The sequence below is a fragment of the Phoxinus phoxinus genome, assembly GCF_949152265.1.
Source record: "Phoxinus phoxinus genome assembly, chromosome: 5".
NCBI classification, from domain to species: Eukaryota; Metazoa; Chordata; class Actinopteri; order Cypriniformes; family Leuciscidae; genus Phoxinus; species Phoxinus phoxinus.
In genome coordinates this window covers 29,360,371-29,378,830 of record NC_136880.1, presented here as the reverse complement: position 1 = coordinate 29,378,830, position 18,460 = coordinate 29,360,371, and the positions used below count along the sequence as shown (strand labels likewise).

Here is an 18,460-nt window from a genome sequence, read left to right as displayed (position 1 = left end):
ATTCCAACATAAGTATGAGGGCCGGGAAAATATCAAATCTGTATAAATTTTAAACCCTGGAAAATAATTATGTAGTCTATGTAGGCTACTTGAATTAAATAAAACATTTTATTTAAATGATCAGTCATATTTAATACATACGCAACAGCGTTGTAGTGCGCTTGGTGTGTGTAGGCCAGTGTTCATTTTGGCAACCATTTTTGATTCAGTCTTAGTCTTCATCTTCAGACGAAAATGCTTATGAATGCAAACTTTTAGTCATTACTTTTAGTAAACTGCAGTTACTTTAGGTAGCTATTTTATATGTAGTCTTTAGACAGAAAATGTCATAATTATTCTCTCTAGGCCATTCAATTAAGCTTATGAAAAATTATTTACATTGCACTCTTTAGCAGTAGCACTTGTGCAATTCTACATATCCCTTTTCCTAAGTTCCTGCAGTCACACCTTTTCCATTAAGGGACAATATTCGCCCCTTTTAATACATTTTTTCATTAAATTTTTAACCTTTATAATACCTTTTAAAAATAAATAATGCTTTAAATAAAACAATGTTCAATAAATATGCAATGTTAAAAAACGTTTTTAATATTAATAAAAATATTATATTAAAATAGCCAGTAGGTGGCGGTCATCGAGTGCTCACGATTCGTTCAAAGCCACAGATTTCGTTGCAAAATAGAGCAATAAGCCTGACTATACGGTTTTAAATGCAGTACATCACTTAAATGATACCCTTTTTTTTACTGTTGTATAAAATCAATGTCACATTTGAAATCGTGTGGATATTCGGGAAACATTGCACTCTTGCTCATATATGATCAACATTAAAAACACTGCTGGATATCAGCCTGCATTTTGATCGCAGATTTAGTCGCACAAACAGCGCAAGCGGCTCGTGACAGAACACAGACCAACTGAATGACACTTTAATTTAAGTAGAACAACCCCAAATAAAGATCGCTGAACTCTAGCTTGTCTGTGTTTTCAGATCATCCGCGCTTCTTCAGCAGTGTAGAGAGCGCGCGCGCATGGTTAAAAATAATTTTCCTTTCTTCTGCACCAGCTCAGCTATATATATATACACTTTTTATTTTATTTTTATTCTCAGCTTAGCTATGTGTATCAGCGCCGTGACACACAGCGCTGAAAACCAATCAAAAGAGTTACTCGACAAAAGTGTATTATTGTTACTTAGCAACCGCATTCTTTGACAAAGGCTGTCCAATCCGTACAATGAAGTCACTCGCAGCATGTGTTTATTGGTTACTACTTAATACATTCAATGTTAAGTCAATGTAAAGACGCGTTTATGCGCGTCTGGTGGTCCTGTCCTGGTCCCCCGGTGGATGCGAATTTTTGCGAACTCTTTTGGTGCGAACGCAGCATTATTATAATCCACCCGCCACTGTGGCTGGTATACACGGCAAAGTGACCCGCCACTTTGAAAAAGTACCCGCCCTCGGCGGGTGGCGGGTGCTAATTTCCCACCCTGGTTCCCATAGTCCTGGAAAGCCTGCAAATATCAAATTGTGTTTTCCAGGCTTGAAAATATAAATTAATAAACTTGAAAAAAAGGAAAAAGTAAATGTTCTTGTTTTAATCTGCACTGTTTTTTTTTTTTTTTTTACATTTGCTGTACATCAACTATGTGTAAAGTAAAACTTGCTCAAAGGCCATCATTTTTGGTTTGTGAGCTTTTCTTTTGTGAGCTCATTCTGAATTGTTTAAATTCAGGTGCATCGAATGCATTTCTGTGAAATAAAGAAGCTATATTTTATCACAAATTAATATAAGTTTACCCACCCGTGATATTTTAACAAGTATTATGTATTTATAAAGAACAGGCATGGAGCAGATGGTTATTTTTGATGCATTTGTGGATTATGCTGTGCTGTGCCTTTGTGTGAGCTTGTGCACATGCTTAATTGTGCGTTGTTTTTTTGTTTTTTTTATGTGCTCGACAGATCACATGTTAAGTCCCCTACTCATTCACATATTAATACCCATTGCTATCATTATACATTAACCCCAGACCTTTTCTGGCATAATCATGGTGTAATACATAAAATGATTTGCATGTCATTCCAAACCATTATTTTTATTCTTCTGTAGAACACAAAAAGAAGATATTTTGAATAATGTTGGGATCCAGGCAACATTGGAGCCCACTGACTTCCATTGTATGGACAAAATACACATTTCTAAAAGTATCTTCTTTTATGTTCCACAGAAGAAAGTCTTACTGGTTTGGAATGACATGAGGGTGAGTAAATGATGACAGAATTTACTTTTCTGTTTTTTTGTTGTTGTTGGGTGGAGTATCTCTTTAGGGAGTAGAATGTGTTTTTTCAATTGTTTTTCACAATGTCACAAGTAAAGACAAGTGACTCCTATATGCAGCTTTCCATATTCATGTGTCAGTCTTGTAATCTAGGAGAACTTTGTTTGTATGAGTTTAATTTACTTTAAAGTCCCCCTGTAGTCAATCATTTTATCCCTTAAAACTCATATTTGATCACCAACATGACATGTTTTCCCTGTGAACAAAATATACGCGGATCCATGCATATGCATATCACACCAGCTCAGAGATTCACTGTCAACTCGTATACAAGTAGATGTATCAGAATGGTAAAGCGTTTTATGTATCGCTCTCTACAACGTCGGACACATAACGGTAATTAATATGATTAACCTTTTGCTTGACTACATTATGAAACATCTAATAATGTGTTGCTAATGTTACACAAACCATGTTCCCGTTCTTCTTCTCAGAGTCAGCTGCCCTCTACACATCAGTATCTTTACATTTACATTTATGCATTTGGCAGACGCTTTTATCCAAAGCGACTTACATTGCATTATCCTATACATTTATACATAGGTATGTGCAATCCCCTGGGATCGAACCCACAATCTTGCGTTGTTAACGCAATGCTCTTACCACTGAGCTACAGGAAATCTTTAGAAATGCTTCGAACAACTTAGAATGTCGATATAGTTCATCATAACATTGTAATATAAATCCTATACATAATTAACCCGCTATATTCCTAAAAGTACCCAATTTTTTCATACGAACAGGAAAATACTGGGATAACATAGCTTCCCTTAAGACTTCCCTGCTAGTTTTCTGTTAATGATATGCTAAAGCCCACCCGTATGTTGATGTGATTGGTTACAAGGTAGTTTGTGACGTGAGAAACGCCAGCGATTTCAAAGCGCGTTTTTGAGACGGCCTTTTTTTCCACTGCAGTTTTAAGGAGAAAATACTATACAATGGTGTTGACTTATGCTTTAAGACAAGCCATGTGCAAATTCATATTAATAGCACCACATAGACATAAACCACATTAAAAACTTGATTTTCACCAAAAGGGACACAATTGTGATTGTTGCATTCAGGCTGATCTCTCAACCAACCAAAAAGTTAGGTGAAACCTAGCAGAGGAAGAAAAAGAACCTCTGGAAAAGGAGAGCTTTCAGTAGTTTCACACCATGGCTTCCCACATCTTTAGCGTCACAATGCAGGGCATTCATGAGTCGTGAGTGTGGTGACTAACACTGTTTTGTGTGGACATCACATCATGCTTTTATTCTATAATGCTCTTTGTTTACTTTCCTATTTTTGCCCTTCTCTCTTGCTTCTCTTTTTACTCGGTCACCTGATGTCGTCTGCTACATATGGCACCTTTCTTTGTTTATGATCTCTCCAAGTCCATCAGCATTGATCGTTTTTCGCATTAACCCCTCATTCAAAGCTAGAGCCCTCATCTTGGTTAATGCTGCAGACTTCAATCCTACAAGCTGGCTGTGACCGATCCTCACTTCAAAAGTGCCACTCATGCAAACCCAGTGGTGCACTTGTCCTGATGTGGCTTTTAAAATGTTCAGGTTTATGTAATAAAGTGGTGCACCACTAATGCACCACTGGCCTGTATTTGGGCTTCTGAATCCTGGTGTGTTGAACAATACCATCCTGCAGATCACAAACAGCAACTGAGCACATATTTAGGCAAGAGTGCAACTGTAGACCTGCCTTAAACTCCTTCGATTCCTGCCTTATTTCATCCTCCTACTTTAAAAAACACACCTACTTTGTTCTGTTTACCCGAAAGCAGCGGTATTCATCACTTACTGCTGATTTTGCCTACTCTTTTATTTCATATGTGAGTGCAAGATAAAAGGTTGAGCGGTTTGGGAGAGGGACGCCCTGAGGCAGGAGTTGAAAATACGACGCATCTGTCAGCACTCATTCTTTGGTAGAAGTTGCACAATACAGCTCAAGCTGGTAGAGGATGCAATGAAAGCTTGATGAGTTTGACACTTTACCCGTAGGATTATCACGTTGAATAGTTCCTTTAAGTGACTGACAAGTGTGTGAATCTCAGGAATGGTCCAACTGATAGCATGCTCTTCTCCGAGCGTCTAGGTACCTGACGATCAGCGGTGATTGTGATTCATTCCATTTTGGCAATTTGTAATTCCCAATAACTCTAAGGGAAATGTTTAACCAGTCATTTTTAAACCAACAAGACCCACTGTTGGTCAGACTCACTGGAGTCTCTCAGTCCAAAGGTACAATAACCTGTTCAATATTGTATGACAGTAGCTTAGAAAGTTATCCTGCTTTTGTGGAAGAAAAATACTACGCCCCTCTTTTCTCACTGGCTATCCGGACTCACTTATACGTTACACCTGGAAAGAATTAGATACACCATTTCTGGGAATTCTGAAAAATTCAACAAAATATGGGAACCAGTTTTAACTTTTTGTCTAGCCACAAGGACTATGATTTATTTATTATTTATTTCAAATTTGTAACATGTACTTTTTGTAATTATTGTGATTATACTTTGTTTGAGAGGTTGGCCCTTTATATCGTAATCCCCCCTTTTAGTTTTGTTTAACTTTACATATTGGACATATTTTTGTTAAGGTTATTTTTGTCTGTTTTTGAAAAAAAAAAAAAAATATATATATATATATATATATATAACTAAACCCTGGGTTAAGATATCCTTGTAAGACTTTGTCACACTGCAGCTGCACAATTCTGGATAAATTAAGAATCGCGATTTTTCGTTTAAAATATTCCATGATTCTGAATAGACAATTAAACAAAATAACATGTAATTTACTAGAGGTTCTGACCAACTGTTAATTGCTGCAGTCTATTTAAAATAAATATTTAATTAATGTATATTAATTATTTAAAAAAATCTGTCATAAAAAAAATAAAAAAAAAGAATTCAAAAAGGGTTTCCAGATTTTATAAAATAATACCCCTTTGCCCCTCATTGAATATGTGATCTCTTATAAAGGTACACAGCGACAAACCTCCAACCGCAATCCAATTAGCACATCAATGTCTTTCCATTTAAAGCAATGCATTTTTTTAGCTCTTATCAACAACATTTCAGCAAGCTTAATAGCTTGCTTGACTATGTGGAAGGTTAACCTTATACCTTATAAACAAACTTCTAGATCCACTGGAAAATCACTTCCATGAATCTGTGATATCATATTATATCACATACTTGTACCCAAAACACCTTAATTTTAAGGCACAACTATAGAATGCAAAAAGGTTCCTTCTGGACAAGTGCATTTTTAACAGTCAGCCTTCACCAACTACTGGTGTAATGATGCAATCTTTATTTGTAGTGTCAAGTTACTTTCAAAAGGTAGATTTGCTAGCGTAGACATCAGTGTTTATATCCTAACTGTAAACTTTCATTCCAGTTCTACTTATGTGATCATTTGAATTATTGTAATAATGATACTGTGTGGTTGAAAAGACTGTTAAGCTGTTTCATACCCATAGACCTTAGTCAGGGTAGTGCCATTTTTCTTTTTTGACAGGAATGAAACCGAGGCTGTGGGGGACAGAATGAAGTGCATTCAATGGATTATTGTACTGTTGTTTAACAACATTCCGACTGTTCAGCTGATAAAACGTCTTTCTAAAAGAAATACTTTCATTAGACAATTTTTTTTTTAAAGTTGAGTTTTGAAAAGTTTGAAATCTCAATATGGCAGCTAACCTGATCTATACATGACAACTGCTCTCTCTGTGTCAACGGCAGTGCGAACACAGATTTGAATGCTCGGAGTGATCAAACTTATCTAAGGTTTTGATGGCTGAATCGTTGTCGTTTAGGAATGAGATCGTGTGGTTTTTGAATTGAGATTGTGATCGTGCAGCTCTACATTGCACATTGGTAAACTGAGAGTAATTGTGTTTAGAATTGGGCAATTATTCCTTGCGTAAAATGTATGCTATGCAAATGCAATGGTTCTTAGACTAAATTGATAGCATCAAACACTCTGCAGGTCAAAGTGTCTTGTTTTCCATTTAAATAGTGGGGTGGTGAATGACAGGGGGGGGGAATACCAGCATTTCTGCTCATCTTAGGCAACTCCTCAATTCTTGGAGAGCTTTACCACAAAAATGCAGAGCAGCACGTTTGTATCTCTTGCATGTCGTGTCATGCAATGTGTTCATCTCCGCCCCCAGACCCCTGAGGAGGGTCCCCTCAGGCTATTTGGTGGTCTTGAGTGACACTGGCACTTTAGCTTACAAGGATTTCTTGTTTTCACATCTGGAACATCTGGAATGGGTCACTCTCCAGCTAAGAGTTACACAAACCATTTTGTTCCAAAATTACAGCACGGCACAGACATGAGTGTCTTCTGTATGTCAGTTAAAATCCGTGCTCTATGGGTCGGCTACCTTTTTGATTGAGAAAGGTGACCTGACGCCACAGAGTGAGGCTCTTCTTTGTACCAGACAAAACGTTTAGTCCTGTCTAGGGGGCCCAGTGTGCATCTGGGGTTAGTGTGCTGAATTGAAGCTCCATTCTTGATGAGATGATAATTGTATATCTGAAAAGCTGTACCTGGATATAAAGCTCTGATTCATTCAGGTATGCATGCAAGCCATTCACATTTTCTCTCTGTTAATCCTCAGATGTTTAATATGATGTAGAAGAGAAAATTGAGCATTCAGGGTCAAGTTTTCAGAGATAAAAGTGGTTCCACAGAACAACTTATTAGATTTCTTACGTTATGCAGGAAGAGGAAATACAGCTGGAAACGTAGTCTATCTGTGACAGATGCAGGTTAGGGGATGAAAGGGCAGGAAATGAAGATCGTAATGTTTGTTTTCATTGGAAAAGCTTTTATGTGGGTTCATGTCAGAAAGGATTTTAAAGAATTGAGTGGGAGATTATATCAGCTGTTTTTTTGGGCACAGTGTTTCCTGATATTTGGTAGTTTCTTTATTAACTTCACATAAGACGGACCACAAACCCAGATTTCAACACCACAACTACATTTTGACAGTGGTTTATATTATTTGTGGGTAGTTTGACGCATTCCACTAGATTTTATTTTTGTCTGTGCTGCAAGTTCTTGATTGGCTATAAAAAGAACTGGCTCATAAGTTATTCGTTCAGTAATCGGATTACACTGGTCACAATGTATGTTGTTGATACACTTCAAAAACTGCTTCTAAGAATCATTCATTCTAGAATCTGATTACACTGGTCACACTGTGTTTTGATTCACTTAAAAAAAAAAATTTCTCAACTCAACTTTTATTTATAAAGCACTTTCAAAACCATTAAAATGGACCAAAGTGCTGTCCATAAGTAGTAAATGACTATAAAATACATAGAAACATAAAATTACATCAAGACATGACACCAAGAGAATCAAACAACAAATCACTCACAGTTCTCAGACCTAATCAAAATGTGAAATTGTCAAAAAAAAAAAAGGTCTTTTGTTCAGTCGGAGTACACTAATCACAAAGTTTGAATTTGATTAATCTAAAATAATCTGTTCATAAAAGTAATTTGTTTGGCAGTGGATTATATGCAAAGTTTTTATTTTTTATAAATCAACAAATTACAGTGGTCATAGTGTATGTTTTTGAGTCACTTAAAAGAAACCGTTCATAAGAGTCATTCATTTGGGAATCGGATTACACTGATTTCACTGTATGTTTTTGATTTAACTTAAATGAATCGACTCAATAAGAGCCATGTGTTCGGGAATCGGACTGTTTGGTCACTTGAGGGCTGCGTCCGAAAGCTTAGGCAACTGACTTGTTGCCTCGCTGGCCTATCAGTCAATGACTTTGCAGGCAGTGTTTGCGCACGAAGGTACCTCACGAAACTGATTTTGGACCGCATTCTGGGGTAGTGTAATGGTTTAACGGTCTACAGCAAAATAGAGCGAGCTTTGGAGAAAACGAAGTGAATTTTGAATGCCTAAAAAAGTTCTTACTAGAAATGACATAAGTGAAAAACTTTGATGTACATTTACACACAAACTGACGACCAGCTGCAACTTTCAGACGCCATCTTTGTTTTTCTAGCTCAACTGTCACAGAATGGAAGCACAGGATTCTGGAAAATCAAATGCAGTGAAGGATACATCTATGCTGCCTAATGCATGCTAAAGTAGACCTTATGTCAACTACATATATGCATTCTGCATTTTAAACATTAATTTAAAATGCGCCATGGCTAATAGACCATAATTTGGTCTATTAAATAAAAAAATAAATCCTAGTAATATTATATATACGTCACTGGAGCACGCTGAGGGTACAATTCTTATCCAGGGTCAGCCGCCTTTGATTGCCCATAATTTGTATTCGCCAGCTGGGTAGAAGGAGACTCTGGCTCTCAGAGGAACTTGAAAGTTTTTTTATTTGTTTTCAAAGACATTCCTTGTCTGTTTGTGCGGCATCTAGGGAATTAATTAACTCCAAATGTAATCGGACATGTTTTTGGTGTCCTTGTGTTCTCTGCCTTACATAACCCAGCTTTTCTGTGCTCTGCCATTATCAGTAAAAGTGTCATAAAACTAGTTGCCCTGAGGTTGTCCTTTTAATGGTCATTATTTACCCTCTGAGCCTGGAACACAATGGCGAGTGACAGTCAATGCGCTTGTAATACCAAAATAAATGTAATTTTTAAGATGAACCGTCATAGGGATATTGTAATCAATCAAGCACATTATTTGAGCTTGGATTGGTACTTGATACTATTTAGCGTTGTAAACATTATAATGACTCTCTAACATGTACAGCTTATTCTACTCCTATTTTATCGTTCTTGAATGCCCTGACAAATGAAAAAGCTCTTTGTTGAAACCTACCAAACAGTATTATCAATTTGTAGTCATGTTTTTAAATCTGAGATAGTTAAATCCATCCAAGGCCTTTTAGAGGGCAGCTGTATCTCAGCGTGACTGGATCATGTTGTGTCTGTCTCCAAAACACATAGCTTGTGTTCAATGATCAGCAGGAGGGGAGCAAATTCAGGCTATAAATATAGAAAATCAAAATATGAAAAACCTGGACGGTTTGTTTTCCTTTCGACAGTTGTGATAATAAAAGGTCTGGTTCTGTCCAAAAAAGGTGGAGACTTGAGGTCTTTGGGGAGCAAACAGCAGTGTGCCCACTTCTGTATTGTGAGCTTCATTTACAGCATTACAAAGACTTTGAATGGCCTGTAAATTCTTGGCCGTTTTGGTCTGTGTTTTCATTCTCGCTCATCGCTGCCCAAACCACAACGTGCACCATGGGAGAGTTGTGGAGCAGGGGGGGAGAGTTGTAGAGAAGGGGGCGTTTCTTTCACAGAAATACAAATTTCCTGTACTTACAATACCTAGAAGCTGATACTAAAATATCACATTTGCAAACATTGTAGAAAGTTGTGCAATATGAAGTAAATATTGCAGATATCACTGGCTAAATGGTACTTTGTATGAACTTGGCAGCACTAAAACTCTCTTTCCACTCTTTCCTCTCTCTCTGGTTTAGGTCAGTCAGGGAAATGTCCCAGGCATTGAAAGTGCGTACTTGGCCATGGACACCGAAGAGGGGGTGGAGGTGGTGTGGAACGAAGTGCAGTTTTCAGACAAGAAGGTTTTCAAGTCCTTTGAGGTAAGACCATGCTTGTTTTCCAACATCAGTATTCTGGGAGGGATACTTGGCATGCTACACCACAAACATCTGTGAAATGTTACTGTATTGGAGCGTCATCGTTCTGGAATGGTGGTACAGTGACAGGCAAAATGCTTGAGATTGTAAAACCAAGTGTGTATGTACTTCGTGTTATGCAGGAGCGGATACGAGAGATGTTTGAGAACCTTATGCAGGTGGAGCATACGAACATCGTAAAATTTCACAAGTACTGGCTGGACATGAGAGAGAGCAGAGCGAGGGTGAGTCTCAAAACACACCTGATAAAAACAAACGCTTCTGTGAACTTTGCCCTGAATTCAGACATTCATGTTTTCTTTCTTTTTTTCGTGCCACACAGGTGATTTTTATCACTGAATATATGTCATCTGGAAGTCTCAAGCAGTTTTTGAAGAAGACTAAGAAAAACCACAAAACTATGAATGTGAAGGTGAGACGTTTCATCGAACATTGAAAGTGAAAACCCTTCATGCAGAAAAGCTGGAGGACTACACCACCTTCTGGCAGAAATATGACAAACACTTAACACACTGGTACTTTCTGTGTGTCTCAGGCATGGAAGCGTTGGTGCACGCAGATACTTTCTGCACTCAGGTAGGACATTGAGAATTCAATATTATCTCCGAAAATCATCTGCAAATTTGCTGTGAAAGCTAAAGTGTGTAGGTAAACTAAAAATATTTTCCCAGCTTAATATACAGAGACGGTTATATGTAGGTTGATTTGTACAAAAGTGTAAACACTGTGGCTCTGTGGCTATCAAAACATTGCTTGTTTGTTTGAGCATCTTGACCATCCTAGCATAGCAACACTGACTCAACCAATGGTGCCAGTTTGGGGGCGGGGCTGTCTGTTTGTTTGGCCAATGGCAGATGAGGGTAGTGTTTGAGTAAAAAAGTTTCATGGCGCTAGAAGTTACACACTTCAGCTTTTAAACCAGTACAGTTTTAATTCTCTTATAAATTATATTTTGTCTCTATATGATTTTATTAGTAATAAAGTTTTTTTCTTCAAATATTTAAAACATTCAATGTTTTGCAACTTTATATATAAAATTTACATTTATTTATATTTACAATAAAATTATAATGACAGAAAAAGTTCAATGTATAAAAGGTTAATTTGAATGGAAAATCTATTTTTTTTTTTTTACGTGCTTTTTTTAATCAGTGTGGGTATTTTGTGGATACTGACGTTTTATCCTTTCGTTCTTTAGTTACTTGCATTCATGTGATCCGCCCATTATCCACGGTAACCTGACCTGTGACACCATCTTTATTCAGCACAACGGCCTCATAAAGATCGGCTCAGGTTTGACCGTAGTCTTTTACCTTTTATTTAAAGGGTTAGTTCACCCAAAAATTACGATTCTGTCCTCATTTACTCACCCTCACGTCGTTCCAAACCCATAAGACTTTTATTCATCTGTATTCAGATTTTTTTCTTTTTGATGAAATCTGAGAGCTTTCTGTACTCTCCATTGACAGCTACGCAACTACCACTACCACTGTAATCACCATTACATGATGAACAGATTTAATTTAGGCTTACGGGTTTAGAACGACATGATTAATGACATAATTTTCATTTATGGGTGAACTATCCCTTTGAGCTCAAAATTATTTGACTTTTGATCATCTCTAACATAGAATCTCTAACACAGATGTTATGTCGTCTTTCTTTCACAGTTTGGCACAGGCTGTTTGTAAATGGTGAGTCTGAGTTCCATATGCCATGTGCACAGGAATGTGGTTATCTCGTCAGAAAGAAAACACGGGCCATACTTAGACTTTTTCTTTTCCTTCCTTCCTTAAACAATGCTTTGCGTATATTGGCCCAAAATCCTGGCAGTTGTGTAATGTACTGTAACTTTTCTTGTCAGCTTTGACAATCTAAGAAGTAAAGAAAGAAAATAAGACCCACATCCCCCTTCAGAGTATTTATTTTGGACTCTAGCCCATGTGCTAGACATTTTATCCATGTATGTTTACTGGCTAAAATTCTTCCATCCATTAAATGTTATAAATAGAGTTTAATTTTAATGTTGTGTCTCCTTTTCCCTTAGTATTTGCTGAGGCGATTCATGGGAATGTGCATCAACATCGAGATGAAATGCGGAACGAGCATTTTTTTGCTCCAGAGTATGGAAGTAAGTTTACACCTTTTGCAATCTGGACATTTTTTATTTAACCCTGGAAAATATTTTTTTTTTGTTCAACAAAGTAAAGTTGTTTTGCTTATAATTTGTAATAAAGAAATATACATTATTATATACCGTACTATTTCTTCTCCAGTTGCTGAAGATGACTATGCCATCGATATATTTTCATTTGGTATCTGTGCCTTGGAGGTCTGAAAATTAAAATAATAAATTTAAAAATAAAATAACACTATTTTAATCAACACTGAATTATGACCTTTAATGTTGTATTCCACATTCTCCTTTAGATGGCAGTGTTGGAAATCCAGGCCAATGGAGACGCTGCAGTTTCGAAAGAGGCCGTTGATCATGCTGGAAAGTCACTTGAGGACCCTCTCATGAGGGTAAAAGACTTTAAGTCCACGTTTATAACTAAAACAGCCCTGGTTAATTCTTTTTGATTAATTGAATGCCTTTTACTCTTCACACTGACAGGAATTTATCCAGTCGTGTGTACTAACAGAAAACAAGTCGAGACCCACGGCTCATGACCTGCTGTTCCACAGAGTGTTATTTGAGGTCCACTCCTTAAAACTGCTTGCTGCGCATTGCTTTATCAATAACCAGTGTAAGTGGAACATGTGAAAAACACTGTTGTTCATGCCTTCCTGAAACCATACAGTAATAATGCATTAATTTTGACCTCAGAAATAACAGAAACGTTATGAATGGCCCAATCATCCAAAAGGGAATTGTCGTTTCATTCCAACTTTATTTTTTATTTTTTTTCCAGATCTCCTTCCTGAGAATTGTGTAGAAGAGAAGACCAAATCTTTTGACCCTAATGGTATCATGGCAGAGATCAATCATCGTGACCGACCTGGAGTCCATCTAAAGTGAGTTTCTCAAACAAAATGTGAAGTGTCTGGTTCTCTTCTGTGATTGTTTCCCACGTTTAGACATATTTCCCCTTTTTTTTTTTTTTTTCAAGGTATTCTCACGTCTCGCCTCTGGAACTGGACAAATTTCTTGAAGATGTGAAGTGAGTCATGGATAAGATCAGCTGATCCTTGATTTAGACTGTGTTTGTTTCCATGCTTGTGGATTTGAAACCTTTCCTCTTCTGCATGAACAGAAATGGCATATATCCCCTGATGAACTTTGCTTCCCATCGGCCACATCCTATCCCCCGCGCTCTTTCTTTGTCGCAGGAACAGATGGAGACTGTGAAAACCCCAACCCCAGAACCACAGGAGACTGAAACCAGAAAGGTTAGAAGAAGGTTTATCTTAGAAGCAGTGTTGGGAGCAACTAACCACAAGTAGTGATGCTATGCCTCATATGAAGCTTTAGGAAGTCTGAATACGTTAGTGAATCAGTTCATTTGTGTAAAAAAAAAAAAAACATCATCTAAACAGATTTACAGTTCATTTGAAATGCTGTGTTGTATTTTTTTAAGCAAAATATTAGCCAACAAATGTTTGGATGACTAATGGGAATTGTGTCCTGTTATGACACTGATGATGAGCAAGGGTCAATTTGAAAAAGCTGACATTTGTTTTAACATTTCCTAGAAATGGTGTTCAATGCATCTCATCCATGTACAAATAGTATTTTAGTTACTTTCTATTAGTTCTTAGTAATACTGTCCTCTTAAAAACCTGGTGTGTTCGGCTTGTTTTCGTACAGGTTGTACAGATCCAATGTAATCTGGAAGCAAATGAGGAAGGCACAAGGAGTCATGTGAGTTACTTTTTTTTTTTTTTTTGGCTTGTAGTTTTACTTGGCTTCTGTAAATATTTTGCATAATCTATCCTTTCTTTCTCTGTAGCTCTCTCTCTTTTTAAAGATGGATGACAGACTTCACCGTCAGCTTAGCTGTGATGTTTTGCCATGTAAGTGATTATCACATTCAAATGTGTTCTTGGTGCATTTTTTTTATTTTCTAAAATAGTTTAGGCAAGTAATTATTGTGCGATTTTAAAAAATTGTATAAATAAAAATAGATATTTTAAAGAATAAATAAAAACTAGAATATATATATAAATATATAAATTCTTTAAAAAGATCCCTTTTTTTTATATATTTCTTATTTAAAAATGAATAAATATATATTTATTTTTCCCACAGCTGACAAGCCCAAAGATTTAGCTAGTGAGTTGGTTCACCATGCTTTCATCAGTGAGGTAAGCATGACTTCTTCTAACCATCAGGCTTTATTATTTAACTTAAGGCTGGAATATACGCTAGACTACTTTTGTTCAGATTTTTGCCTCGATTTGCAGTCGATATAAGTTGTTTTGGGCAGTTGGAGTTGACAAATTTCACAGAAAATCACATAGTGTATGATGGGCTCAATCTTTTTAGCTTCAGCTTATGATGCCATCCAGTTGGCAGATATCAAAACATGTTTTATATTGTGAGATGATTTTAGAACTCATATCGTAGTGCATGACGATTAGCTACCGAAAACTGATCTGTCTACCAGTAATAATAAAATACAATACAAATACAAAATTAACAAATTAACAGAACACAGAACAAATGAACCTCAATATTTGACTCATCAGCACAGATAAAACTGCCCCACTCACCTCTAACTCTCATTTGTATTTTGTACAGTCCATACTGACTGCATCTACCCACCTAAGAATGATCAAAACAATCAGGCAGTTGAAATTTGGTATATTTGCTCTACATGATTGTAGGTAAAGTAGTTGGATTTTGTGACGATATAAACAAAGCAGATTTGCGATATATTACTTTACGTAATTGTACGGTGTATATATATATATATATATATATATATGTATATATGTATATATGTATGTGAGTCAAGTTGGATATACTAATTGTATTTTGGAGTTTGAAATGGAATTTGTGAGTTTGGAATTTGTGATGTGGTGATAAGGAGGATTGTGAAGCCTTTAAGGTTTTGTTTTAATTTATAACATATTGGTGTAGTGACAAGCCTAATCACTATTTAAAGATGTACATCACTGCCATGGTAAAAAAAAGAAGATGCGTATAAATCAAAAGGTTACAATTTGGATCATATCACCCACCCCTAAGCAGTTTAACTGATGAATTAAGTAAAAGTCGTAGCATAATACTTATACATAACACATTGTACATAGTACATTTTTAGTCCCCTAGTGTGCAATTCAAAGGCATCTGTGGCAAGGAATGAAAAACATAGCTCATGTAGTTTTGCTTTATGTGTGAATGTGATTGTCTGGTTTTTGTGTCCTGCAGGAAGACTGCGAGAAGTTGGCATGTTTTCTTGAGGATGCATTATGTAAGCACTGGTCAGGGACGTCCACCTCCCCTACTGCCATGGCTGTGATGTACTAAGCCCAGCTGGTCCTAGAATAGACAGACCGTGCTTGAAGACTGGGCCAGAGCTTGAGAAAAAGAGAGAGCAAAAGATCCAGACTGACTAGAGGGAAATAAGACCAAAAGTGCAACATTACATTATGAAGGTGATGATAAGATGCCTTGAGAATAAGCGGTGGGCCTGGAGAAAGCTTGTCACACAGCATGGTACCTGCACAAACTCCAAAGAGCTCAAACTGTTTACTTTAATCTTGAAGTTTAAATTACTGATGTCATTTTACCATGACGAAGAAATACATTTCCATTACTTGCAGAGATTCTGCCTTCAGTGCCAGCATTTTGGGTTGTGAGTTATTATTATTTTAAAAGACGGATTAACGGATTTTTCAAAACATCTCTCCAAGTCATCGTGACTATGGCATTATCCATCCTCATCCAGCAAAGGACAAAGTTTCACACAAACCGATGATTTTAGGTTGACAGAGCTTCGGGAACCTGAGAGAGGAGGCTTAGTGGCTAAGAAATATTTGCTGCTTCCCATCAGGCAATATGATTGGAGTATGTTTGTTCTAGACTTAAATGTATTATTTATTATTTTAAACAATTAATACACGGTCTTGGTATACATGTTTAAAAGGAAAATGTATCAAAATGTTTAATTCTACATTTCTATATTATCTTAATCTGTATGCTTTAAAGGCTGACTTTGAGCAAACGAATGTACGGTACAATGACAAGTGCTCTTGTTATAATTATATTTCTTTTGCAACATTTTTTTTCAGACCCTCAACTTAATTTCTTGCTCTTAATGTGAAATGATTTATACAGAGTTTAAAATGTCTCTGTTTTGAATTGCTTCCATGACACTATGGTAATCCCAATAGCTTTTCTCATGCAGACGGTAATGAACTTTGCAAATATTTGTAAACCGTGGCAATAATGCTATCTTAGAATGGTATACTACTGTTTTAAAATTTGGGGTCAGTGAGATTTTGATGTTATGAAAGAAATTAATACTTTTATTGAATAAGGATGCATTAAATTGGTCAAAAATGACAGTAAAGACTTGCATTGTTACAAAAAAATATATTTTGAAATAAATGCTGTTCTTTTGAACTTTTTATTCAAGAATCCTGAAAAAGAACATCACAGTTTACACAAAAATATCAAGAAGCACAACTCCTTTCAACAATGATAATGATAAGAAATGTTACTTGAGAAGCAAACAAGAAATCTTGAGCATTCAGCTTTGCCATCACAGGAATAAATTACGTTTTAAAATGTATAACAATTATGTTTCACAATATTACTGTTTACTCTATCTTTGATCAAATAAATGCAGCCTAAGTGAAGTTCAATCTGATATTTCCAAATTTTTAATCAATAAAGCAGAAGAGCACTTCATCTAGATTACTTTTACCAAGAAAAAAAACGTAGTAGTTCTCCAAATCCATTTACTTTTATTCATTTAGCAGACGCTTTTAACCAAAGTGACTGATACAAACTCAAACAATAAATCATAAAAGCATTTTGAGCAGCTAATAATAGGTTCACTAACACAGGGGTCCTGTTCATGGCTAACAGTGTTATCATGGAATTTTTATTTGCCTTCTTAATGTGAATATGACCTGATCTTAGATCAGCTGACTGCTCAGAGGTGTTTAACATTTATCTGTTTATTTGTCTCTTATACAGATTAATGCATTATGATAACATACAATAAACTGACCATTGACTGAAACAAAGGTTTACTTTAATAAATCCCTCCTTTGGGTATGAAGGGCTGTTATTCTAGGCATTTACATATTACCACAGTATGTGTATATTTTGTCATGTAAAATTAATTATACACTACTTTCTATGTATTCTACATGCAAATGAGAACTTGAACCATGTCAAAGCCAAATGTACTGGGTGCTGTGATGGCAAGAGTACTACATTGCAAATACAACATTGTCCTGTATTTGACTGACACTTGCATATTCTGTGAAAACATCTATGTTGCCATGCCGTCCAGAGCAATAGTGTCTATTTTACTGATGCTTTCAGTACTGTGCCCTCCAATGGCTTTGACTTCCCAATATCCCTTAAAAATATATATGCATGTCAGGAAAAGAATGCTTTGACAGAATTTTTCAGTTTTGTTATATTGGCATGGATGTATTGCAGCTTTAAAAAAACCATTATAGGAGATTTCTAATCTCCATTTATTCTTGCAAATTCAAATGATTCAGATGTCATGAAAAAAAAAAAACAGTCACCATCTTCCCAGTGTTATAATGAGACTCAAATGTCTTGCAATATGATTCATTTGTATGTATATACGAGAGATATATGAATGTACAGTGAGCAGCTTTTGAAATGTACTCTTCCTAATTCCTAGTCTCCTTTCTCATCTAAATCAAATGCATTAACCAGACTTCTGTTTTGGGCAGTTTTTTTTTTTTTTGTGATGAAGTTGTATACTGTGACATGAAATACTATAACATTAAAATATATTATTAATACTTTAATATGACTGATTTCATTCATGTTTATACATAGAAAAGGTCTTACAATGAATGTAGATATTAACTGAAACATTTTATGATGTTCTGAGGACAAGGGGATTTTCAGGTCAGGTACAGTCAAAACTAATTTAAGCCATTTTTCAAGATTTACACATTTAAATGAATAGTAAAATTCCATCAAATGGAATTGAACAATCCTTACATATTGTTCATAATTAAGAATTTTAAGTTACAAAAAATAGAATATTTATAAAAAAATTGTATTAAAGCTCTAATTATTTAGGCTACTCATTTAAAATTCTTAATTCATAATATGAATACTATGTATTTTTTGTATCGGGGCAAGTCAAGTCACGTGTTTAACAGTTTTACATTTATACAATTAATTACAGAATGTTTTTTTATGCATTTTACGTTTTTTGATGTTTAATGAATTTTGTTTTTCATAATTGTTTTACTGTTTCCGTT

General features: G+C 35.9%; 1 protein-coding gene across 2 annotated transcripts in view; it reads left to right on the top strand.

The window, feature by feature from the left end:
- Window positions 1-17,993, top strand: part of nrbp2a (nuclear receptor binding protein 2a) — a 32,779-nt gene extending 14,786 nt beyond the window's left edge. Inside the window, exons 2-19 of one of the 2 annotated variants that reach the window (XM_079613490.1) lie at window positions 2,234-2,266; window positions 9,845-9,967; window positions 10,147-10,248; window positions 10,347-10,436; window positions 10,560-10,600; window positions 11,223-11,317; window positions 11,695-11,718; window positions 12,072-12,155; window positions 12,301-12,356; window positions 12,455-12,550; window positions 12,642-12,774; window positions 12,940-13,042; window positions 13,138-13,188; window positions 13,282-13,417; window positions 13,836-13,889; window positions 13,978-14,041; window positions 14,277-14,332; window positions 15,402-17,993. In XM_079613490.1, coding sequence (XP_079469616.1) covers window positions 2,234-2,266; window positions 9,845-9,967; window positions 10,147-10,248; window positions 10,347-10,436; window positions 10,560-10,600; window positions 11,223-11,317; window positions 11,695-11,718; window positions 12,072-12,155; window positions 12,301-12,356; window positions 12,455-12,550; window positions 12,642-12,774; window positions 12,940-13,042; window positions 13,138-13,188; window positions 13,282-13,417; window positions 13,836-13,889; window positions 13,978-14,041; window positions 14,277-14,332; window positions 15,402-15,500 — 1,440 coding nt within the window. In that variant the 3' untranslated portion in view covers window positions 15,501-17,993. The remainder of the gene's footprint in view (window positions 1-2,233; window positions 2,267-9,844; window positions 9,968-10,146; window positions 10,249-10,346; window positions 10,437-10,559; window positions 10,601-11,222; window positions 11,318-11,694; window positions 11,719-12,071; window positions 12,156-12,300; window positions 12,357-12,454; window positions 12,551-12,641; window positions 12,775-12,939; window positions 13,043-13,137; window positions 13,189-13,281; window positions 13,418-13,835; window positions 13,890-13,977; window positions 14,042-14,276; window positions 14,333-15,401) is intronic. The other variant, XM_079613491.1, reaches the window with a different exon arrangement.
- The last annotated feature ends 467 nt before the right edge of the window (window positions 17,994-18,460 follow it).